This window comes from Podarcis raffonei, chromosome 13 (genome assembly GCF_027172205.1).
Source record: "Podarcis raffonei isolate rPodRaf1 chromosome 13, rPodRaf1.pri, whole genome shotgun sequence".
In the NCBI taxonomy this organism is placed as follows: domain Eukaryota; kingdom Metazoa; phylum Chordata; class Lepidosauria; order Squamata; family Lacertidae; genus Podarcis; species Podarcis raffonei.
In genome coordinates this window covers 31,112,768-31,138,784 of record NC_070614.1, presented here as the reverse complement: position 1 = coordinate 31,138,784, position 26,017 = coordinate 31,112,768, and the positions used below count along the sequence as shown (strand labels likewise).

Here is a 26,017-nt window from a genome sequence, read left to right as displayed (position 1 = left end):
TCATCTGGTATCTGAGAAACATGTAAAGATGATCCTCCTGTAGTTTTAGTTTTAGGGGGGATCCAGTAGATAGGATTGGTTTCAACATCTTTTAAGTATTATTTAAGTTCAAAGTGAGAAGAAAATAAGGGTCAGATTGGGCAAGAAAATCAGGTAAGAGTTGAAAATATGTAGCAAGAGGCCACTTTCTATAATTTCTCATAATATCAAGGACCTTAAAAGGATATGTGCAATGATATGTATGGTCTGTGAATGGTCCGGACCAGTAGAGGGTACTTGCAGATCTTTCTGTTTGAGTGGACAACTATAGGAAAGTTACACTCTTGGGGTCATCAGCACCATGATTAAGAAATGCTTGATGTCTCCAGTTGATTGCTCCAAAATTGATTTTAAGCTTTTTGAGCTGTTTCTGCTGCTTTTTCCATTGTGTTGCCATACATTACCTCCGATGCTATTTTTACACCTGAAAACCAGGACTTGTTGGGAATTTTCCTGATGTATGGCAAGCCTACATGAAAGTCTTTTGATGTTCTGCTCAAATAGGCAAAGGCAAAGATAGGCAAGGACCATTCTAGAGAGGTAGAGTATATGCTTTGGATGCAAAGATCTTTGGGTTCAATGTGGCTCATCTAGTCCAGCATCCTGTTCTCACAGTGGAAGAAGACCTGAGCACAACAACACTCTCTCCTCCTATGGTTTCCAGCAACTGCTATTGAGAAGCGTACTGCCTCTGACATAAAAGCTTCATGTTCCCAAACCCTTTATGTTGAATATAGGTTCCAGAGTTGAATGTTCGTCATTACTCAAAGAATCTCCAAGGTTATGGCCATAATCAAAAGGCATGGAATAATGCACCATTAGTTTTTCTATGACTCAGCAGAGTGTGGCTTCTGGCTTAGGTGATAGCTTATATTATATTATTATATTATTTTCACTATTTCAGATTTCAGGCTCAGGCACCAAAATGTGTTAGTCTGGATAGTGGTGATTTCAAGGGTTCTGCTTGTAGATATGTAGATGAAGTAATCCACCCTACTGCTTGTGGGGTCGATTACTTCATAGAGAGCTAACTGGAACAAAACAATTATACTACCTAGTGTTGTAACGTAAAACTTGGGTCACCCATACTTGCACCTGCCAAGGAGCTGCTTTTTGTTTATATGATTCCACAAGCCTATAAGCTCTTATAGTCACCATCATGCTGTGAGGTCACTGATTCAGCAATTTAACCCCACATAACCTGCCCTGCTCCATATATGTAGCTGCATATTCCTCAAGTAGCTTTGAACCATTTGTAATTGTACCATCCAGCTATGGGGGAACCCTATGTTGAAATGCAAGTTTATAAAGTGTGATTGTGGGATATGAACCATATTATTTTAGAATATCTCACTTACTTGTTTTTGCAGGTTGATGTGCAGCAATTAGCAGATCAAACTCTTCACAGCTTGGATACAATACCCTTTAGCATCCAATAACAATCAAACTGCTGAATCAAACTGCTGTTAAAAGTTTGGGTGCTGGATTTTTTTTGGGGGGGGGGCGGTTATCAGGAGGGTATCAATTTTAAGTGAGTGCTTTTCTTCCATCACAGAGTGAGACAGACCTTCCAAAAAAGGGTAGAAACCCTGGGTGAACACTCTTGGAAGTGTTAACACTGCCAAGAGGAATAACTGTAAATGCTTAAGTGATCAAACTTATATCTTATACATACCTAATTTTTTCTTTCTTTTTTCTTTTTAATGTCTTAACAGATAGAGGTATGATTTTAGAAAACCAAACTTCTGTCAATGAATTCATCCTGCTTGGTTTCTCTAATCCTCAAATGCTCCAGAAATTTCTCCTGTCACTCTTCCTTTCGGCATATGTCTTAACCATAAGTGGGAATATCACAATTATGACCATAGTCCAGCTTCATCAGCAACTCCAAACTCCCATGTATTTATTCCTAAGCCATTTGTCTCTGATAGAAATTGGACACATGACAAACACTATCCCCAAAATGTTGTTCGACTTCTTAAAAGACAGGAAAGTGATCAGCATGGTTGGTTGCTTCACACAGCTTTACTTCAACCTCTTCCTGGGCCTGACAGAGAACTTCCTGCTGGTGCTTATGGCTTATGACCGCTTCTTAGCTATCTGTAACCCTATGAACTATACCACAGTGATGAACAATAGAGTCTGTAAATCGCTGATTCTTGGGTGTTGGGTGGGAGCTTTACTTGCTCCCTTGCCCCCAACCATTGTTCTTGCCAGGCTGAATTTCTGTGGGCCCAATATAATTAACCATTTCTTCTGTGATCTTGCCCCAGTGCTGACTCTTCCTTGTGGGAAAAAGTCATTCATTGAATTTTTCTTCTTTGTGTTCACTTCTTCAATGGTTTTGGGTTGCTTTTTCTTAATAATAGTATCTTATGTCAACATCATTGTGGCTATATTGAAGATGCCATCCAGTGTTGGAAGGCACAAAGCCTTCTCCACTTGCACTGCCCATCTTAGTGTAGTATTAATATATTATGGCTCAGTCATCTATATGTATGTGAGGCCTTCAGTGAAGGACATTCGTGATTCGGACAAAGTAGTGTCTGTCTTCTATTGTGTGGTGACACCATTTCTGAACCCTTTCATCTACAGCCTGAGGAACACCAAGGTCCATGAAGCATTCAAAAGCTTAATAGCGAGGAGGAGAATTTGATATTAGACTCCAAACTCAAGGTACAATGGAATAAAATACAGAGCTTACTCTTTCTATGCCTACCTCCCTAAATGGTATCCTTTGTTCAGCCATAAACCCAAGAATTCAGTTTTATTTTGGGCCCAAACCCGAAGCTTGCCATCCATTCACTTTCTACATATCCTCTACCAAATAGTGTTACCCTACATGTTGCTTACCAATGTTCCTAACTGCAGAAAAGAAAGTAACTTGTGGAATGTTGAAAAACATGTTGCCTTCCAGATGCTGCAGGACTAGCACATCTGTCATCTTTGACCATTAGTTATGCTGGTTGGGGCTAATGGAGGCTAGTGTTCAACAATATTTGGACAACCACAGGTTCCCTGTCTCTGAACCAAGTCACAACTAAATGTTGTTGTTGTTGCTGCTGCTGCTGCTTTTGCTGCTGCTGCTGTTGTTTTTAAATAGACCTTAAAATAGACTGCAATTCTCTACACATTTACTAGGGAGTAAGCCCCACAGAACAGCATTAAATATATTTGTAGACTGTTTTTTTTTAAAAAAAACACCTTATTTATATATAAGTTTTCTAAGAAGACCTGTAAATGTTTGAGTGTTGCATCTGTATATGAGTTGAAGACTGAATAAATATTCTGTCACCCACACCTTCATGAAGCAGTAGATTTCCCTTTGATTATTAAATTACAGTAATTAACTTTGGTTATCTTACACATTATTAGAAATTTTCTCTTCATATATAGGCACATGCGCTTAATGTTAATAGTTACTGCTAAATTTCAAGTTCTGGAAACTCAACCCACCCCACCCCTCAAAAAAATTTCAAAGCAAAATTGAGGTTTTGTCTTCAAAGCAAAACTTTCAAAAGATTTCAAGGTAACCCCAATTTGTTAAAATTACTTATAAATTGTGTGCCATTCTACAAACCTATACATTGTGGCAAGAATTCATAAAAACACACACAGAGAGATACAATTCAGAGCAAAGATGGTGGTACCTTTCCCAGTGAAACATCAAACATATTTCACAAGAAGGTATAACAGCCAGAGCTATTTCTCAAGGGTGTTTAGTACGCTCTTCCTTTATACGACACTATAGCAGAAAACAACATGTTCTCTATGTGACTCACATTGCAAAATACCTAAGAAAAAATAAGGATCTTCTTAGAAAGCTTCACCCAGTGCCCATAATGCATTTTTTATTGAACAAGGTGATGAGTTCCTCTGCCTTCATAATGGGGTTGCACCCAATTAAATTCTAATCAGAGTTGACATATTGAAATGACCTAACATTGTCATGTTCATTCATTTCAGTGGGCCTACTCTAAATCCTTAAGCTTTAAAGTATTTTTAGAGGTACCTCTCTTAAGGTGTAACATGTGGTTTTGCTGCTTGAGAGTCTTGCTGTACTAATTGATTTTATTATCTGGTGCTGTATTTGTATTCCATACAGTTTTAGATTGTAGTGTAACATTTTTATTGCAAGCATGGGTCTGTCCTGAGAGGCAATGGAGTGCACCTCCCAGGTTGAAGTCAAACTGTTGTGTTAGCAGCAGCAAAGTGACCTTTCTGGGGCACAAGCCTGGATAGTGTGTATGGAGGGCTGCCCAGATGACAAGACAGCCCCCCCTCCACATCTCACTGATATGGTTAAAGGAAAGTAGAGCAATATTTTTGGCACCAGTAGTTGCCAGAAAGAGCTGTACAAGGCACCATCCAACCATCTTAGGGACTCCTTTCTGGATTTGTGTAGGGACAACTTCAACTGCTGTTAATAAATCAATAATAAAATCAGCACCAGTATGCATTTGTAAATACCCATAAACACATGAACATGGTGTTAGAAATTTACTCTATAAGGCTATGCAATTCCTGGCTTTTCTCACAGATAATTTGCAGAAATTCTAAATGTAAATGCAAGGTAAAATATAACAACAAAACAAGTACATGAGATCATCCTTAACAACAACTAAAGCCAATGGACTTCCTTTCTCTACTTGGCAAGCTATGTAAACATTTCCTATTGACTAGTTTCTGCAAGGCATCCTTGAAATCTTTGTTCCTCAGACTGTAGATGACAGGGTTGAGAAGTGGTGTTAGCACAGTGTAGAAGATGGAGACCACCTTATTCAGCTCTGATGAAAGACTAGCACTGGGTCGAACATACATGGAGATCATGGTGCCATAATATATCACCACCACAGCCAAGTGTGAGCCACAGGTGGAGAAAGTCTTTTTTCTTCCAGAAACAGAGGGGATTTTCAGGATAGTCTTGATGATAAATGCATAGGACACCAAGGTAAGCAAGAAACATGTGAAAAGTACCAATATAGACAGCACAAAAATGCTCATTTCGGTGGTGGAAGTGTCAGAACAGGAGAGCTTCAGCAGAGGTGGGATGTCACAGAAGAAATGATTGATTTGGTTAGATCTGCAGAAATGCAGCCTAGAGATCAGCAATGAAGGTAGCAACCCTGTGAAGAGACCAATCACCCAAGACCCTATTGCCAAGCGGGTGCAGAACTGTGTGTTCATGGCTTCTGCATAATGCAATGGGTCACAGATTGCAAGGTACCTATCATACGCCATTACAGATAATAGGAAGCACTCCGTTGCACCAAAGAAGACAAAAAAGTAGAGCTGTGCCATGCATCCAATGAAGGATATGCTCCTGTTCTCCATGAGGAGGCTACTGAGCATCTTGGGCACAATGGTGGTGGTGTACCAGATCTCTAGGAAGGAGAGGTTTTGGAGGAAAGAGTACATTGGGGAATGAAGATATGACTCCAGCTTGACGACTGAAATAATAACCACATTGCCTGTGATGGTTAGGAGGTAGATAAGTAAGAACATGGTGAAGAGTAGGGTCTGCCACCCTGGAAGACTCTGGAACCCCAGAAGCCGAAATTCAGACACAGAGCTGCCATTCTTCATTTGCTTTGCTGATCTTGAGCTCCCCTGCAGGTATGCCTCAGTCACAAAATGCACCATGAATAAGAATTTAGGTTATTCAATCACCTTCCTAGAAAGACCACAGAATAACATGAGTGATAGCAGTAATAGCAGCAGCAGTGGTAAATAAAGATATTATGTTGCACCCTAGGTCAGTACAAGTACTCTAAGAACACAGATTTAAACAAGTAGACCAGATCTCTCATCAATGATTCTGTTTCCAACAGTAGTCAATCAGATTCCTCTAAAATGTTTGGAGACATGGCATGTCCCCAACACCTGCTGCTCAGGATGTTCCATTCAGCCAGGGGTGGGGGACTTGTGACCCTCCATATATCATTGGAATACTGCTCTCATGACCCCTGTCCATTGGCCATACTATTCATGACTGTTGAGAGTTGGAGTTCAATCCAGGTGGACAGCCTCCTCACCTCCTCATTTAGTTACCATGGATAATATCAATCTAAAAAACTTATTTTCCATGAATTCAACTAATTCTTTTCTGAAGCTACCTAAGGTAATGACCATTAACACAGCTTGTAGTAGTTAATATCATGTTATTTGCTTCAGGTGAAATAGTCCTTTCTTTTGTCTCCACTTAATATGAAAAAAGGAACATAACATTGTTTAATGCTATTTAAGAAAGACTCGGGAAGGGGAGAGTTATCCCATACAAAAACAACTATTATGGTTCTCCAAGGTTATGGTTATGAAGCTAGCAAACAGTGACTGACCATAGTAATGTTAACATTCAAGGAGTGCATAATCAATCTACATGTACACAATAGTTCAGCTGTTCAAATCAACAAATGTCCATTCATTTTACACCAAGAGATGTGCATGTGTAGAGACAGTTTGCACCTTTGTTCAGCGTAATGTGTCAACAGGTGTGATATCACCTTCTTATGGGAAGTCATCTGTATAAAATCTGTGACAACTATGTGACATGAGCAACAGGTACAATCAAAACCCATATTTTGCATGAATTTGTAAAATTACATTTCCCCCTATATATTTGCTGTTTTCACAGATATAATGTCTTCCTACCATAATGTCTGAACAATGATAATGATAATGAAAATATTTAATCATGGGTTTTCCCAAGGCAGTGTACCTAATGGTATACTTTTTATGCATTGCACACTAAGCCAAAGCATGCATTAACTCACAGCAGCATGGCAGCAGCAGGAATCTTAGAGAAGCATTGAAATTGAGATCCACCCCCCAGTAGCCCATATATTTGTCCATTTGTTCTAAAAGGCAATGCAGTACATTTAATCAGTCCCACCCAACATGGCCAATGTTCAAGGATGATGGGAATTGTAGTCAAGCAATATCTGGAGTGCACTATATTGACTATCCTTGTGTTAAGCCATGGTTTGACTTAGCTTTAAGTCTGAACGGAACTATTGTGTAATTCAGGCAATCACAAGACAAAGAGTTATTGAGCTTGAGCAAGATTACTGCTTTGAGTGCCCTCAGATAATTTCCTGTGACCCAAATAAGCCACATTACATTACATTACATTACTGGAGAAAAACGGTAGAAGCCTACCTCTCTCCTCCCTCCCCAATGCAAAATAAGGTCACCTGTATGAAAAGGTGTGTGAAGAGTTCAAGAATTCAGCTCAGGCATGTCTAAAGTTTGTCAGTAGACTTTGAGACTCTTCGACTCAAGGTTGTGGGTTCAAGCCCATTCCTGCATTGCAGGAGGTTGGACTATGATGCTATGAATCCATTATATGAATCTATGAATATTATAGGATCCTTACTGAAATGATCAGAATGACATATGTCTCATATGTCAACTCAGTAGGGTAGAACACGGCATCTTTTCAGGCTTGGTTGTACAGAAGAAAGGGGAGAAGGGAAAAGTTGTTTATGTACTGCTTTATCCATTGTTTATAGGCAAGCATATACAATACAAATATCCAATACAGTCAAGAAATTACATAAGTAACCAAATAACTATATGAATATTTCAATCCAAAACTACTAACAAAATCAGGTCCCTAATGACGAAAACATCCATTATTAAAAACAAAAATGGGTCTTCTGAAGGCTGATGCACATCTAATGAAGCATAAAATTAATTTTAATTTAACTAGAGGCTTCAATTTGTGGTTGGAGTTCTTAGAGGGACCTTGTGTAATGCCATATAGTTGCCAAGTTGCCTTCATAACCACTATTATACTAAAAGTATACCTATCTGAAGTAGAAGCATAGGTCCAAATATTCATTGTCAAGTTCAGATAACTCACCAATTTAACTACCTCAGTTGTCTTGCTAAATAAGCAGGGGAAACAGGCTGATGATCAAAATGGTTTCATCTCATTTCAAAGAGTGAGCAGAATTTGCACCTCATTTGGAATTGCAGCTCTTAGTTAAGTCACCAAAGCTACAGAGAAAAATGGTGGAGTTGTTTGGCCTTACTGCTCTCCAGCATCATGTGTTTCTGGAAACAGTGACACAGTGACTTTAAAGCTCTGGAGAACACCTTGGGGATCTTTTCTACACAGCATCAGAAGAATTCTCCAGGTGCCCACAGTGAAAATAAGACCCCATCTGTTGTGCATTAATGAAGAAGTCCTGCCCAAAGCATCTAACAAGGGAAAACCACAAAGCAAAATATCAACCCAATTGCTATTTGTATATTATGAACAGAGATTAGCCAAGAACAGAGATGGGAATTTCAGGCCCAAGGATCACTTGTCTAGGCCTGCCAGGTTCTCAGTATTCTGTCCAGGCTAAACCCTCTACCAAGCCACACCTCTCACCAACCTTAATTTTAATCCTTTTTAGCATTTGTATCCTGCTGGGATGTGTCCTTGAATGTGTCCTTAAAATTATGAACAGTCGGTTTGTTTTTGTTTTACTTCAGATAAATATTTTTAATAAATAAATAATCTATGGTAGCTGTTCAGAAGCATGTTAGATGTAGAGTGATTTCTTTATTCCTGGAGTATAAGAGAAATCGGGTCCTCCCTTAAAGAGGGCATGTATTGCGGTGAGACCTGGAGAACCGATACCCTGTGTTGTGGGTGGGTACGATTGGTCAGCCACAACACCCGATTGGAAGGTCTCTCGAAGCTAGGTGCAATCTGGCCAATGGGACACAAAGGGACCTATTTATGCCCATGGGAGCCGGTGTGGTGTTGTGGTTAACAGCGGTAGTCTCGTAATCTGGGGAACCGGGTTTGCGTCTCTGCTCCTCCTCATGCAGCTGCTGGGTGACCTTGGGCTAGTCACACTTCTTTGAAGTCTCTCAGCCCCACTGACCTCACAGAGTGTTTGTTGTGGGGGAGGAAGGGAAAGGAGAATGTTAGCTGCTTTGAGACTCCTTTGGGTAGTGATAAAGTGGGATATCAAATCCAAACTCTTCTTCTTCTTCTCCCATGCACGTGACCCAGAGTTTCCTCTTTCGGCATGTACATTCGGAACACCTGCCCACCTGTCCCTATATTTTGGGCTTGCATGCTTGACCTTGCTATGCCCTCGTGTGTTGTCTGTCGTTGGGACAGGGGCACAGCAGGAATTTTCCCCACTTGGCTGATTGGCTGTTGCCATTTGGGTTTCGCCTGCCGCATAGCAAATCGTTACAACTTGTAAGGTTGCGGATAGGCTCTGGTTCAGGTGATAGGGATGGGAGAACGCTCTCGCCATCCCTATGTGAAGGGTATTCTGTTAAAGGAATCCAGGGACTCAATAGTTTGGTCAACCCCTGAGAGGGGGTTGTGCCCGTGCCTGAGTCCAGGGGGACATTTGGGTGGCGGAGTTAGCCCATTCCTGGCTTTCTGCGTATCCAGGTGTTCACCCTTGGCTGACCTATGCTGGAACCCTGGGTCAGCCCTACCTGCATGGCAGGGAGCTAGTCGAACCAGAGCCTATGCAACCAGTCACTTTCTGTAATCAATAAAGTTGTGGCCAAAATTCTGCCAAAAACCAAAACCAAAATTTGAGTCAAGTGTGAATTTATTTAGGGGGGAGGTTTCTGGGTCTGAACATGCAAATAAATAATCTGTGGTAGCTGTTCAGAAGCATGTTAGATGTAGAGTGATTTCTTTATTCCTGGAGCATATAAGAGATATGTCATGAAATCATTCAACACACAAACACAAAGCATTATCAAGTTATAAAGAGACATGTGAAATAGCATAACCTGAATAGACAGAAGAGGGCAGCAAACAATAAATAAGTTGTTTCATGTGACTCATTATATTTGGTCTGGTGGGGTTAGTTTCCTAGCTTTCTCTCTTTCATACTCTCCTATGATTTCCCCTCCAACACACATAAACGCCTCTGCAGTGGGAGGGGGCAGCTGACTTGCCTACAAATATATAAAAGCACCATGCAGCATTTATTTGACTGAAATTAAATAAAACGCTTCTCACTCTTGGGATTCCTGCAATGAACTGCACACAGAAAAAGTATTTGGTAAGAACTCTTTCTCTATATCCAACACAGGCTGCCATTACTAAGACTGTGGGTCTTCTTGTGATTAATCCCTTCTTGGCTTTTCTTCCCTGGCCTGTTTTCATTTCCTGGAGGGATGTCTTACAGGCCTGAACCAGTGAGGAAGGGGCTTCCAAATTAATCCTAATTTACCTTGCTATGAGTTGAGGGGGGAGCAAACTATAAGGAAAATGTGCTACTCAGTGGAAAATGTGCTCCACTCAGCTGGGTGATGTGAAGACCAGAACTGACAAATGTTTTCATTTAAGTGTTATCTCTGCTGCAGGATTGAGAGTGTATTTTATTAATAAACTGATACCTCTTAATTTAACAGTGCTAACTCATTCATTGCTGTCCCTGAAAGCATTGTCCACAATCAAGGTAGCAATCTCAACTAGAGTTGGGAGATGCTCAACTCAATGGGACTTAACCTCCATATAGACATGTATAAGTTTATTGTATAAATCAACTCCTTTGCACTTCCAGACACAGCTGAGACCACCTGCCCATATAATATTGTAAAAGATATGTGTGAGGAATGAGAACACAGTTTATTACACACACCTCAAATATGAATGGTGAGACATTTTAGGGAAGAGTTCTTACGGAAGTTTGGATTTCTTTTGAATGTGGTCATTGGGCATTTATTGTAATATTGTAATATTTGAGTTAAGCATAAGTAGATGTAAGGCTGGACCACCCCAGCAGACAGCCAAATCCACTGCTCCCATATAAGCTCTCAAGAAAGAAAGACAGTACTCTAATATGTTGTTAGCTTTTTAGACTCCACAGCTTCCAGATTCTGTCTGACACTTACTGCTATCTCCTCACTTTTTCACACAAAGATCTAGCTTGATTATATCAATTGGCAAGCAATTTAGTTCCTATGGTAACATATGATCTCTAATTAATAAAAGAGATTATTCACAGGCCAAGTCGGAAGGCAACCTCTTGTCTAAAATTGGGATCAAGAGATGGAAAGGATCCTGGAGACCATCTAGTCCAATTCTGCCCCACAAGCTTACATTAGCATATATGCAGATAGAGAAAAATGAAACAAAAAGTTGAATCTGTTTTGCAATGCCAAAGTATTAATGCTTTGCTAATTCAATTTCCTGTTTTATCACTAATAATGTATTTTGGTTTTTCCACTAATAATGTATCAGCAGATAAAAATCTATTTATGAAGCTCATCCAATGGGTCATGTCTGTAATGAATCCGCTCCATCCGAATTCATCTTCCTGGCATTTTCAAAGCTTAATGAATGGCGTTTTCTCTTCACTGGATTTCTTCTAATCACTTATACCTTCACACTGATGGGGAATGTTCTGATCATCATTCTTGTCTGCTTACAACCAAATCTTCAAACTCCCATGTATTTCTTTCTGAGCAATCTATCCCTCCTGGACATCTGCCAGACTACAACCACTATTCCACAGATAATAGTGCATCTGATCTCAGGGACAAATGCCATCTCACATGAAAGATGCAAGATGCAACTCTTTTTCTTCATCTTATTCATTGGTACTGAGCCACTCCTGTTGGCTGCCATGGCTTATGATCGTTACGTTGCCATCTGCAATCCTCTCCGCTATAATGTGGTCATGAATTACAAACTCTGTGCCCAACTAGTGTCAGCTTCTTGGCTCACAAGTTCACTCAATGCCACCATCCACACCCTTTTCACATTGCGCCTGCCCCTTTGTGGTATCAATAAGATCAACTACTTCTTCTGTGACATCCCTCCCCTCCTAGCTATTTCCTGTGGTGATATCTCTGGAAATATTATTGCCATGCTGGCTGCTAGCCCTATAATGGGCATCGGACCAGGCATGTGTGTCCTCCTTTCCTATATTCACATCATCTTGAGGGTTCTGAAAATGCATTCTTCCTCTGGGATGAGGAAAGCCTTTTCAACTTGTGCTTCTCATCTCACAGTTGTCCTGCTCTTCTATGGCAGCTCTATGTTTCAATATGTCAGGCCCTTCTCCAGCTACTCACTTAGCAAAGATAGCAAGATTGCCCTTTTTAACAACATACTCTCCCCTTTGTTGAACCCACTGATCTACACCCTCAGAAACAATGATGTGAAGGGGGCACTGCAAAGGAGAATGATGAAGAAAATTATTTCCTAAAAGAGGTGAAATTCACAGATAGCATAAAATCCTTAGCTTTACTTTTGAATTGTGCAGGATAGTGGAAGTTGGGGTTTGGAGCAGTGTAACTAGGGCCTAGAATGTCATTTTGTTCTGTTGGAATCAAAAGGTCTCAGGGATGTGTTCCAAAAAGTGCTGTAAAAAAAAAAAATCTGGCATTGTTTCTGAGGGGGGCACAATCCCAAAGGTTACGTATTTCTAATTCATGTTCAATGCACTTGAGAAGGTTTTTAGAATGTCAATAGGAGCAGGGTTCTGAGATTACTTCATTGTTGCTAAGATGCCCAAGGTCTTCTTTCCTGTAAATGCTTCTGCCTCATTTTTCTACCTCCCTTCCTGCCTATGATTCCTGGTCAGAAAAAGACCCTTGGGAGACCTCATGATGTGTACTCTTGAGCTTGGATGGAAATGCAGGCACTCAGGAAGGTTGAAGGAAAGGTTTTTTTCAGGTGGAACTCACTGGAACTCAGTTCCTGCAGCTCTCAGGTGGACACCTTTGCCACTGTAAGAGAACAAGGGAGGTGTTCATTGTGAGCTTCTGCAACTCCCCCCCCCCTATAAAAATAGCACTGGATGAAGGGTTCAGACCACTGGTAAGATGATCTGTAGAACAAAATAAAAGGTGACTTGAAATTCACAAGCACTGTTCAGCCACTCCTTTTTGATAATTTTCAGTCACAATTTTCTCTATAATTGATGGGGGTTTTTTTAAAGGGGAAATTTATTTATTGCTTACACCACACTAATTTGTGAAGGTAACAAATGTAAAATTTATGTTTTTTCAGGCTTATAATACTGTTAATATAAGCTTTATCACTGCAGTCTATTTGGACGATCTTTAGGGACTCTTATTATCAGGGACTTCACATTATTTTCTAAAAGAAAGTACTTATAAAAGTGTCTACTTTAGACAACTGCCCTCTCTGTTGTCTTTCTCTTTCAACAAGCTGTTTAAGTTGAGATCTGTATTGCATTTTTTAAATTACTTTTTACAATTGTAACTGATGAAACCAATAAAAATATATACTGCCTCTCACCGTGAAACTCACAAATCAAAGGGGTTCCCCAGTGCCTGCCTCAGTGTTGTGCTGCATTTTATTTCATTCAACGTTTTCATATGCCTTGGATTTTAAAACTATGAGCTTTCCCCTGGGGAAACTCGATCTTGGCCTCCTTCTTCTCTTGTCTCCACTTCTGCCTCTGCTACAGCCTCTTCCTGTTCACTAAATCTTGTTACCTTTTCATCTTCGGATACCTCCTCTTCCCAGTCTTCTCCCTCTTCCCCCTCTGAACACACATCATTACCCCACTGCCACTCCCTAGGCTCTGAGACGTCTTTCTTTGGTGGTTCTCCTGCTGGTTCCTCCCACCATTCCTCTACGTCCGACCTGCAGTCCAGAACCTCAGCAAGGTAAGTAGAGCAGTTAATGTGCATAACCACCCACCACTGTCCAACAGTCATTGTGGAGACTATGCACATAATTCTTCGTGGAAGAGGAAATTCTTCACATTCCCTAGTCAGTACACACAGTCTCCAACAGAACTTGAGAAATAGGCATACACTGACTGGAGTTTGTACATTCTCTGGCCATTGTGCACAATCCTCCAATAGATCTTACAAAACTTACTTTCCCCATAACATATAAACTCTTCAAAGTTTCTAAGTGTCCTCACAGTATTTTTTAACAACTTTGTTTTCCATGAAAAATGACCAAATAATGTGACTCATTAAATTTATACCAGTGGGACTAATTTCCAGGGGACTTTCCATACTCCCTTTGGTTCTCCACCTCCAGGCAACCACACACATGCCACCACACGGGGGAGGCCCAACTAGCATGTTCACAAATATATACAAAAGCACTACAAAGCCTTTAATACATTGAAAAAATATAGGATAATTTGCACACTTTGCAATGAACTGCAACACAGAGAAGGTATTCAGAAAGAATACCCCCTCCCCATTTGGGTGGCCAAGGTTTAAATTACATTTAAAGGATGCTAATTGATAAGACTTGCAGGTATCTCAGTCTTCTGTAAATTCCACTCAATGCAAATCTGATATTTAATGCTAAGCTGATACTGAATGTGTTTCAAACTGTCTTTTTTAAGGACACTTTGAATGTAAGAAGAGCCATGTCAAATCAGACTACAGCATTATTGCAGTTCAGTATACATTTATCACAGTGACAAGCCAGATACCTAAGGGCAACCCTCAAGCAGAATATTTTAAATGTTTGATCTTTCATTGTGTTTTTGATATTTTGGTGGGACCTGCTCAGCATGGCTGGGGCAACCCAGTCAGATGTGCGGCATATTGTTGTTGTTGTTGTTGTTGTTGATATTTAAAAGCGGGTTCTCTGTAGTCCATTTGTGAAAAGGGTAAAACCTTCCCACCACTCCTATGGTCCTGATCTGGATTGGGGCCCTGCAAACTGCTTTTCCTGAAAAAGAAATAAAGTAGTTGGTGCTTTGCTTCCGGAAGCAAGATTCAAGGTGTTGTGTTGCAACTTTCCTTACTATGTGTCCAGATGAAAAAGAGTGTAGTGAGGAGATAATATCTGTTCTGTTGGGTGCCACAGTGACCTGAACTGACATGTTGGCATTTGCATTTTTGTGCTGCTGTGGAACTTAGATTGTAGTTCATTAATAGCCTTAGTCATCTTCAGCTAAGAGAACTCAGCCATTCTTTAACATATTTCTCCATTGATACTGCCATTGTAAATGCACTTTGTTGTGAATTTTCACCATTGGACATAATTTAACTTATTTCCAAATAGATGTGCATACTATACAAAAGTAAACAACTCATTATATAAAAAATTGTATTTAGTAGAGTAAGATGTGCATAACATGCATGTATTCCTGGAAATAACATTCACAAATACATTATATTAGGGGAAATGGGTTAATATACTGTATTTTATGAGAAATATGCAGTAAAATGCTGCTGAATTTTCAAAAGGGGTTTTCTTTTAATAAAATGCCAGTTAGATGTGGAAGTGTGGGGAAGTATGGTGGGAGGTTGAACTGAAATTGAAAGATTTGCCCATCCTTGGGTGAACACGCAGGCCACTCATGTAGAGATTGAGATTCTGTTGGACTCAGACCACATATTTTTTCTTCTCAAAGAGATCTAGCCAGATTCTATAATATTTATCTGCAGTGGTTTTAATATGTATACATCTCTTAAGAGTCTGTTCCATGCAGCAATTGACAAGTTATCTAGTTCCCATGGCAACATAACAGTTTTAATTTACTTAAAAGGAGATCTTCCTGGGCCAGTTCAGAGATGATAAAGTAAATTCTTGGATCAAAAGAAGGAAAGGAATCTGTAGGCTACCCAGTAAAAAACTCCTCTGCCCTGTCAAAGCTTACATTAGTATATTCTGAAAAAAGTAAGAGTTAGTCAAAGCTCCTTAGTAATCCTAAGAATTTGTGATCAAATGTTGGGAAAGAAATTGTAGGAAATCAACCTAAGCTCCTCACAGGTTCCAACATTAATATATAGATAGCTAAAAATGAAACAAGTTGAAGCTACATAGAAAGAGTAAAAGTCTAACACTTCTTCCATTGTTCATTAAATTTTCTGCACCACCACACCAAATAACATATTTTTGCTTCTGTCCACAGAAAAAAAATCAATCGATTAATGTAATAAAATGGATGTTAGTAATGAAACCACTCCTTTCGAATTCATCCTTCTTGCATTTTCAAACAGTAATGAATGGAATTTCCTCCTCTCTGGATTTCTGCTCATCACTTATCTCTTCACATTCATGGGGAATATTCTCATCATCACATTTGTCTCCATAGAACCAAGCCTTCAAACTCCCATGTACTTCTTTCTGAGCAACCTATCCTTCCTAGATGTCTGCCAGACTACCACCACTATTCCACAGATAATAGTGCATCTGATCTCAGGGACAAATGCCATATTGTATGAAAGATGCATTATGCAACTATTTTTCCTTGTTTTATTCATTGGTGCTGAGGCACTCCTGTTGGCTGCCATGGCTTATGATCGTTATGTTGCCATCTGCAACCCTCTGCACTACAATGTGGTTATGAATTACAAATTTTGTGCCCAGCTGGTGTCAGCTTCTTGGCTCACAAGTTCACTCAATGCCACCATCCACACCCTTCTCACATTGCGCCTGCCCCTTTGTGGTATCAATAAGATCAACTACTTCTTCTGTGATATCTCTCCTCTCCTAGCTATCTCCTGCGGAGATATCTCTGGTAATATTATTGCCATGCTGGCTGCTAGCCCTGTAATGGGCATTGGACCAGGCATGTGTGTCCTCCTTTCCTATATTCACATCATCTTGAGAGTTCTGAAAATGCATTCTTCCTCCGGGATGAGGAAAGCCTTTTCAACTTGTGCTTCTCATCTCACAGTTGTCCTGCTTTTCTATGTCAGTTCTATTTTTCAATATATCAGGCCCTTCTCCAGCTACTCACTCAGCAAGGATAGCAAGATTGCCCTTTTTAACAACATACTCTCCCCTTTGTTGAACCCACTGATCTACACCCTCAGAAACAAAGATGTGAAAGGGGCACTGCAAAAGAGAATGATGAAGAAAATACCATGAAATTCTTAGCTTTACTTTTTAATTTTGCCAGGGAGTAGAAGTTGGGGTTTGGAGCAGTGTAACTAGGGCCCAGAATCTCATTTTATTGTGATGGTACAAAAAGGTATCAGGGTTGTATACCAAACAGTGCTGTAAAAAATAATAATAAAATAAATAAAAATCCTGCCATCAAGATTTTTGGCTTGACACCATCAAAGGTTACATATTTCTGTTTCATATTCGGTACACTTGAAGATTTGTTTAGAATGTCAGTTGGTGCAGGTTTCTGGGGTTACTTGATTGTTGCTAAGATGCCCAATATTTTCTTTCCAGTCAGCGCTCCTTTAGCATTTCTAAGTCTCCCTTTCTCCCTTTGATTCCTGATTGGAAAAAGACTCTTGCGAATTTACCTCATGATGTGTACTCCTGAGCTTGGATGGAAATGCAGGCACTTAGGAAGGATGAAGGATGGAGACTACCGCAGCTAATCGGAGTTGTCATAGAAGTGGGGCAGTTGAAATGGCACTTTGTTAAGGTTGGAAACACCCAGGAGTTGCCTAGCATTGAATTCTGTCATGGTGCAAGCTAAGTATGCAGGGTCTAACTGGGTGACCTAGTTGAGAGATTCCAACAATGTTTAGGGTGTGTCATAGCTGTTCATTTGCACAAGCCCTATTGTATGGGTGAGAGGGTGAGGCCCTCTTTATTATGCTGACCATTCCCAGTGCCTTTTTACTCAGGATTTCAATAAGGTTGTGCAGAACATTTAACATAAGTTAACCTTATTTCATCAAGAGAACAGTGGGGCAGAGGGATGACTGGTCCTGTCATCCAGTGACCCATGTAGCTCTGTAAGAATCTTAACCTGGGAATCTCACAGGGCAAAATGGCCCCAAACTCTTCAAAGTTTCTAAGTGTTCTCACAGTACCTTTATCAACTTTCTTTTCAGTGAAAAATGTCCAAATAATGTGAATCATTAAACTTATACCAGTGGGAATAGTTTCTTGTTTTGTTTTTTCTATACTTCCCTTGGTTCTCCACCACCAGACACTTATACACATGCCGCCACACTGGGGAGGGCCAACTAGAATGCTTGTAAATATATAAAAGCACACACTGAAAGATAATAGGACAGTTTGCAATCTTTGACTTACATCCATGAACTGCAACACAGAGAAAATATTCAGTAAGAACTCCCCCTCCCCATTTGGGTATCCATGATTTAGACACAGTTTAAAGGATTACAATTGGTAAGTCTTGCAGGTAACTCAGTCTTATATAAATGCCTCTCAATGCAAATTTGATGTTTAATGCCAAGGTGATACTAAACTTATTTCAGACTGTCTTTTCTAAGGATAAATGGAGTGTAAGAAGAGCCATGTCAAATCAGAGTACAGCACAATTGTAGTCTAGTATCCAGTTCTCACAGTGACCAGCCAGATACCTAAGGGCAGCCCCCAAGCAGAAGCTGAGTGCAACAGCATTCTCCCAACTTGTGATCCCCATCAACTGGCATTCAACGGCACACATTGACTCTGACAGCAGAGGAAGAAAGATAGTCATTATAGTCATGGATAGCTTTAAACTTCATGAATTGTTCAGTTGTACAGAACTGGCATGGATATATCCCCCCCACTCAGATTTACTGTTCATAAAAAATGAGAGCTGGTGCATTTTGAGTCTTTATTTTTCTGTGCTGTCACCATAGTCATTGCGGGGTGCACTCGTGGTGGTGTCTTAATCTCCTATTTGTTTGCAGGAAGGCATTTAGTTTTGGATCACCTGCTTTGTGGGATGCCCTGGCAATCAGTAACAAGCAATGTTCAGAGATTGTTTAAAATATTCATGTTTGCTTCATCATTCCCTGAAGTGTGGCTATCTATCATCTATCTATGTATCTATCTATCATCTATCTATCTATCTGGCCATTTTGAATTACATAACAACCGGCCCTCCCTTTACTGTGTTTTATAGTACATTGTACACTGCTGTGATATTCTCTGTTAATTGGTCTATAAATCTGATAGCATCTCCAAGCTTGCTGAGCATTTAAAAAGGAAAGGAAAAACAAGTCTGACATGATCAGAACTAAGCTTGCACCATCAAGCCTGTTCAGTAGTGTTGCCTGTCCTAGAAAACATCCTCCCATCAGATGTCAAGAAAATAAACAACTATGTGACTTTTAGAAGACACATATGGAATTTTTCAATATCTGATTTTTTATTGTGCTTTTAATATTTTGTTGGCAGCCGCCCAGAGTGTCTGCAGCAACCCAGTCACATGGGTGACAAGTTAATCATCATTATCTTTATATAAGAGAGTGATATCTTATAGAGGATTTAATGTTGTGCCCAAATTGGAAATACTCAGAGAGGAGCCTTAAGTTATGTATGGCTGATGTAAATCCATTGGAACAAGCATGAGTTTTAAATGTTTCTCTCTTTGTTCATTTAATTACCCCAGCTCCCCAAAAACCTAATAAATTATTTTTTCTCTTTCTATAGATAAAAATCATTTTACGACGCTAATAAAATGGATGTCAGTAATGAAACTGTCCCATCTGAATTCATCCTTCTGACATTTTCAAACCGTTATGAATGGTGTTTCCTCCTTTCTGGATTTCTCATCATCACTTACCTTTTCACACTGATAGGGAATATTCTCATCATCACTCTTGTCTCCATAGAACCAAGCCTTCAAACTCCCATGTACTTTTTCCTCTTTAACCTATCCCTCCTGGACATCTGCCAGACTACAACCACTATTCCACAGATAATTGTGCACCTGATTTCAGGAAGAAATGCCATCTCATATGAAAGATGCAAGGTGCAACTCTCTTTCTTCATCTTATTCATTGGTACTGAGACCCTTCTGTTGGCTGCCATGGCTTATGATCGTTACGTTGCCATCTGCAATCCTCTCCGCTATAATGTGGTCATGAATTACAGACTCTGTGCCCAACTGGTGTCAGCTTCTTGGTTCACAAGTTCACTCAACACCACCATTCACACCCTTATCACATTCCGCCTGCCCCTTTGTGGTATGAATAAGATCAACTACTTCTACTGTGACATCCCTCCTCTTGTAGCTATCTCCTGTGGGGACATCTCTAGCAGTACTATTGCCCTGCTGGCTACTAGTCCCATAGTGGGCTTTGGACCAGGCATGTGTGTCCTCCTTTCCTATAGTCACATCATCTTGAGGGTTCTGAAAATGCGTTCTTCAGATGGGAGGAGGAAAGCCTTTTCAACTTGTGCTTCTCATCTCACTGTTGTCCTGCTCTTCTATGGTGGCTCTATCTTTCAATATATCAGACCCTTCTCCAGCTACTCACTGAACAAGGATAGAATGATTGCCCTCTTTAATAACATTCTCTCCCCTTTGTTGAACCCACTGATTTACACCCTCAGGAACAAAGATGTGAAGGGGGCATTACAGAAGAGAATGATGAAGAAAATGTTGTCCTGAAATAGACTGATGTCAATAAATCCTTGGATTTATTGTCTAGTAAGCAGTGCTGGGAAATTGAATGTGGGGGCTTGGAACACTATAGCTAGGGCTTGAGATTTCAGTTTTTGTTTAAAGCCTAAGTGTTGTTACAAATATTCCGTTTAATAGTATGCCAAAATCTTTCCTCCCCACCCTTCCCCCAAAAAGAGAAAGATGGTTACATTTTTTCTGTTCCATATACAGGGCACCTGAAAATTTGTTCATAATTTCAGCTTGAGGCTTTACCTCACGGTGGGTACTCCTGGCACGTTGCAAGGATGAAGGGTGCAGACCAGTGGTAAAATGCTCCGTAGACTGTACATAGGACTCAAAATTCAAATACCCTCTTCAACTGTTTCAAAAGTAAAGTAAGCACATCAGAAATCATGCATATCTGGATATTTGTATTTCACTGAATTTTTCTCTGTCCTTTAAAAAAAATGTCAAATACTCTTTCTTTCTTTCTTTCTTTCTTTCTTTCTTTTGCACAGCACTATTTCATATCATTCCAAAAATATAATAATGGAAAATCTCCAACACTTTTCTCTGACTTATGATATTATGATACTGTTATTATTGGCTTAAATATTGTAGTATACCAGGGCTTATTATTACATACTTGATCCCCCCCCCCCCCGTTCACCTTACTTTCTAAAAGTGTCTGCTTTAGATAGACATAGTCTGTCTTGGTTTTTTTTGGCACCAACCAAACAACATCTTTCTGGAAGCCTTTTAAGTCAAGATGTATATTGGGATTTTTTTAAAAAAAAATTGTTTTGTTTTGTTTTGTTTTATCGCTTGTTGTTTCCTGCTCTGAATTCCTTTGAGAGGAATCGCAAGATAGAAAGCTAAATAATTTTAATCATCATCATTATCCAGATATATGTAGTGATAATGTTTTAGAAAGAACAAATTAGATGAATTCTGTGTGTAACCTTTCAAACCTGGAATTCTTATTCCTTGCCTACATTTCTATTCCTACTTGACTAACCTAAGTCCCACTGATTTCAATAGGCTTCCCCCAAGAATGACCAAATTTGGATCCAGCTCTATAATTTTAAATTGATGTTCAAGTGGTATATTTGGAAACAGTTGTATTTCGTCAAAAATGACGCATACTGGAAGTATGGAGATAGAATTGCTGATGACTTATATATCATGTATTTTCTCCAAAGATTTAATCCTTTCAGGAAAAATAAAAGGTTAATACAGATACTGTGGCAACATCTTCCAATTAAACATTTGAAAGCACGCTGTTGTTTGTTACTCATTTGATAAGACAGGGGGAGCAAAAAGCAATTTATTCATAAATAGTTGGAATTTGTGACATTCTGGCACAGTTGTAAGATCAATTCAGCTACACAATTTTTTCCCCTAGACTTCATTTTGATGCATCATATTATGGAATAGAACATTGTTGGCATCCATCTGTCTTGAGAGACTATGGAGTGTGCCTTAGGGGGTGAAGTCAAACTGCTGCGTTAGTGGCACCGAAGTAACCTCCTTGGGGTGCAAGCCAGGGCAGTGTGTATGGAGGTCCTGGGCTGCCCAGATGACATGACTCCAGGCCATCGACCTCACTGATGTGGTCCAAAGTAAAGCAGAGTGAAACATTTGGCACCAGCCTGGCTGCAGGAGTTGCCAGAAGGAGGCATGCAAGGCACCACCGAATTGCCTTAGGGAATCCAGTCTGGCTTTGTGTAGGGTTTACTCCTTAACCTTTTATTCTCCTGAAGAAATCCCCCAAGTTAGTGTCTTAGGATAAGAGTTTTCCTTCTCCTATAAGGACTACCATCCCAGGTTGATGAGCCCCATCTGCTTCATCCACAAATATGCTTTTGTTTTCCTCTGTTTAATCTGAGGTGAATACATTTGTAAGCTCTGTAAGACTCTTAACCTGAAGATGGGTGGGAATCTCACAGGGGAAAATGGCCCCAAACTCTTCAAATTTTCTAAGTGTCCTCACAGTACCTTTACAGTGGTACCTCGGGTTAAGTACTTAATTCATTCTGGAGGTCCGTACTTAACCTGAAACTATTCTTAACCTGAAGCACCACTTTAGCTAATGGGGCCTCCTGCTGCTGCCGCACCACCGGAGAACAATTTCTGTTCTCATCCTGAAGCAAAGTTCTTAACCTGAAGCACTATTTCTGGGTTAGTGGAGTCTGTAACCTGAAGCGTATGTAACCTGAAGCATATGTAACCCAAGGTACCACTGTATCAACTTTGTTTCCAGTGAAAAATGTCCAAATAATGTGAATCATGAAACTTATACCAGTGGGACTAGTTTCCTGTTTTGTTCTGTTTCTTCTACACTCCCTTTGGTTCTCCACCTCCAGACACTTATATACATGCCGCCACACTGGGGAGGCCCAACTAGAATGCTTGTGGATATATAAAAGCAAACACTGAAAGATAATAGTACAGTTTGCAATCTTTGACTTACTGCCATGAACTGCAACACAGAGAAAATATTCAGTAAGAACGCCCCCTCACCATCTGGGAATCCAAGATTTAAACACAGTTTAGAGGATTATAATTGGTAAGCCTTGCAGGTAACTTAGTCTTATGTAAATGCCTCTCAATGCAAATATGATGTTTAATGCCAAGGTGATACTAAACGTATTTCAGACCGTCTTTTCTAAAGATAAATTGAACCTAAGAAGAGCCATGCCAAATCAGAGCACAGCACCATTGTAGTCTAGTATCCAGTTCTCACAGTGACCAGCCAGATACCTAAGGGCACCCCCCAAGCAGAAGCTGAGTGCAACAGCATTCTCCCAACTTGTGATCCCCATCAACTGGCATTCAACGGCACACATTGACTCTGACAGCAGAGGAAGAAAGATAGTCATTATAGTCATGGATAGCTTTAAACTTCATGAATTGTTCAGTTGTACAGAATTGGCATGGATACATCCCCCCCACTCAGATTTACTGTTCATAAAAAATGAGAGCTGGTGCATTTTGACTCTCCTGGTGGTATCTTAATCTCCTATTTGCTTCCAGGAAGGCCTTTAGTTTTGGAGCAACTGCTTTGTAGTATTCCATGACAATCAGTATCAAGCAATGGTTAATGATAGTTTAAAATATTCATGTTTGCTTCATCATTCCCTGAAGTGTGACTATCATCTATATCCTCTATCTATCTATCATATATCTATCATCTATCTATCTATCTATCTATCTATCTATCTATCTATCTATCATCTATCATCTATCTATATCTATATCTATCTATCTATCTATCTATCTATCATCTATCTATCTATCATCTATCTATCTATCTATCATCTATCTATCATCTATCTATATCTATATCATCTATCATCTATCATCTATCTATCTATCTATCTATCTATCTATCATCTATCTATCTATCTATCAATCATCTATCTATCTATCTATCTATCATCTATCTATATCTATATCATCTATCTATCTATCTATCTATCTATCTATCTATCATGTATCATCTATCTATCATCTATCTATCTATCTATCTATCTATCTATCTATCTATCTATCATCTATCTATCTATCTATCTATCTATCATGTATCATCTATCTATCATCTATCTATCTATCATCTATCTATCTATCTATCTATCTATCATCTATCATCTATCTATCTATCTATCATGTATCATCTATTATCGTCTATCATCCATCTATCTATTTATCTATCTGACCATGGTGAATTATATAACAACCCTCCACCCTTTTACTGTGTTCTATAGTACATTGTGGGGGGACACGGGTGGCGCTGTGGGTAAAACCTCAGCGCCGGACTTGCCGATCGCATGGTTGGCGGTTCGAATCCCCACGGCGGGGTGCGCTCCCGTCGTTCGGTCCCAGCGCCTGCCAACCTAGCAGTTCGAAAGCACCCCCGGGTGCAAGTAGATAAATAGGGACCGCTTACCAGCGGGAAGGTAAACGGCGTTCCGTGTGCTGCGCTGGCTCGCCAGATGCAGCTTGTCACGCTGGCCACGTGACCCAGAAGTGTCTGCGGACAGCGCTGGCTCCCGGCCTATAGAGTGAGATGAGCGCACAACCCTAGAGTCTGGCAAGACTGGCCCGTACGGGCAGGGGTACCTTTACCTTTATAGTACATTGTACACTACTATGATATTCTCTGTTAAGTGGTCTACAAATCTGATAGTATCTTCAAGCTTGCTGAGCATTTAAAAAGGAAAGGAAAAACAAGTCTGACATGATCAGAACTAAGCTTGCACCATCAAACCTGTTCAGTAGTTTTGCCTGTCCTAGGGAACATCCTCCCATCACATGTCAACAAAATAAGCAACTATGTGACTTTTAGAAGACACATATGGAATTTTTCAATATCTGATTTTTTATTGTGCTTTTAATATTTTGTTGTGACTGGGGAAAACCAGTCAGATGGGTGACATCATCATGATCATAATTATCTAAGAGATTGATATCTTATAGAGGATTTAATGTTGTGCCCAATTTGGAAATACTCAGAGAGGAGCCTTAAGTTATGTATGGCTGATGTAAATCCATTGGAGGAAGCATAAGTTTTAAATGTTTCTTCCTTTGTTTGTTTAATTATCCCCCCCAACCCCCCCAATAAAGTATTTTTTCTCTGTCTATAGATAAAAATAATTTTACGACGTTAATAAAATGGATGTCAATAATGAAACTGTCCCATCTGAATTCATCCTTCTGACATTTTCAAACCGTTATGAATGGTGTTTCCTGCTTTCTGGATTTCTCATCATCACCTATCTCTTCACACTGATGGGCAATATTCTCATCATCACTTTTGTTTCCATAGAACCAAGCCTTCAAACTCCCATGTATTTCTTCCTCTGTAACCTGTCCCTCCTGGACATCTGCCAGACTACAACCACTATTCCACAGATAATTGTGCACCTGATTTCAGGAAGAAATGCCATCTCATATGAAAGATGCAAGGTGCAACTCTTTTTCTTCATCTTATTCATTGGTACTGAGACCCTTCTGTTGGCTGCCATGGCTTATGATCGTTACGTTGCCATCTGCAATCCTCTCCGCTATAATGTGGTCATGAATTACAAACTGTGTGCCCAACTGGTGTCAGCTTCTTGGTTCACAAGTTCACTCAACACCACCATTCACACCCTTATCACATTCCGCCTGCCCCTTTGTGGTATGAATAAGATCAACTACTTCTACTGTGACATCCCTCCTCTTGTAGCTATCTCCTGTGGGGACATCTCAAGCAGTATTATTGCCATGCTGGCTACTAGTCCCGTAATGGGCTTTGGACCAGGCATGTGTGTCCTCCTTTCCTATAGTCACATCATCTTGAGGGTTCTGAAAATGCGTTCTTCAGATGGGATGAGGAAAGCCTTTTCAACTTGTGCTTCTCATCTCACTGTTGTCTTGCTTTTTTATGGCAGCTGTCTTTTTACATATGTCAGACCCTTCTCCAGCTACTCACTGAACAAGGATAGAATGATTGCCCTCTTTAATAACATTCTCTCCCCTTTGTTGAACCCACTGATTTACACCCTCAGGAACAAAGATGTGAAGGGGGCATTACAGAAGAGAATGATGAAGAAAATGTTGTCCTGAAATAGACTGATGTCAATAAATCCTTGGATTTATTGTGTAGTAAGCAGTGCTGGGAAATTGAATGTGGGGGCTTGGAACACTATAGCTAGGGCTTGAGATTTGAGATTTTGTTTTAAAGC

General features: G+C 40.0%; 5 protein-coding genes across 5 annotated transcripts; 4 read left to right on the top strand and 1 right to left on the bottom strand.

The window, feature by feature from the left end:
• Window positions 1-4,650: 4,650 nt before the first annotated feature.
• On the bottom strand, window positions 4,651-5,625 carry LOC128398686 (olfactory receptor 11L1). The gene has a single exon (XM_053359937.1). The coding sequence runs from the start codon at window positions 5,623-5,625 to the stop codon at window positions 4,651-4,653; it is 975 nt and encodes a 324-aa protein (XP_053215912.1).
• A 5,666-nt stretch (window positions 5,626-11,291) lies between these two features.
• On the top strand, window positions 11,292-12,230 carry LOC128398685 (olfactory receptor 5V1-like). The gene has a single exon (XM_053359935.1). The coding sequence runs from the start codon at window positions 11,292-11,294 to the stop codon at window positions 12,228-12,230; it is 939 nt and encodes a 312-aa protein (XP_053215910.1).
• Window positions 12,231-15,913: 3,683 nt separating this feature from the next.
• LOC128398684 (olfactory receptor 5V1-like) lies at window positions 15,914-16,846 on the top strand. Its single transcript, XM_053359934.1, has one exon. It carries the CDS (start codon window positions 15,914-15,916, stop codon window positions 16,844-16,846), a length of 933 nt encoding a protein of 310 aa, XP_053215909.1.
• A 2,512-nt stretch (window positions 16,847-19,358) lies between these two features.
• On the top strand, window positions 19,359-20,294 carry LOC128398683 (olfactory receptor 5V1-like). The gene has a single exon (XM_053359933.1). It carries the CDS (start codon window positions 19,359-19,361, stop codon window positions 20,292-20,294), a length of 936 nt encoding a protein of 311 aa, XP_053215908.1.
• Window positions 20,295-24,962: 4,668 nt separating this feature from the next.
• LOC128398681 (olfactory receptor 5V1-like) lies at window positions 24,963-25,898 on the top strand. The gene has a single exon (XM_053359932.1). It carries the CDS (start codon window positions 24,963-24,965, stop codon window positions 25,896-25,898), a length of 936 nt encoding a protein of 311 aa, XP_053215907.1.
• Window positions 25,899-26,017: the final 119 nt, after the last annotated feature.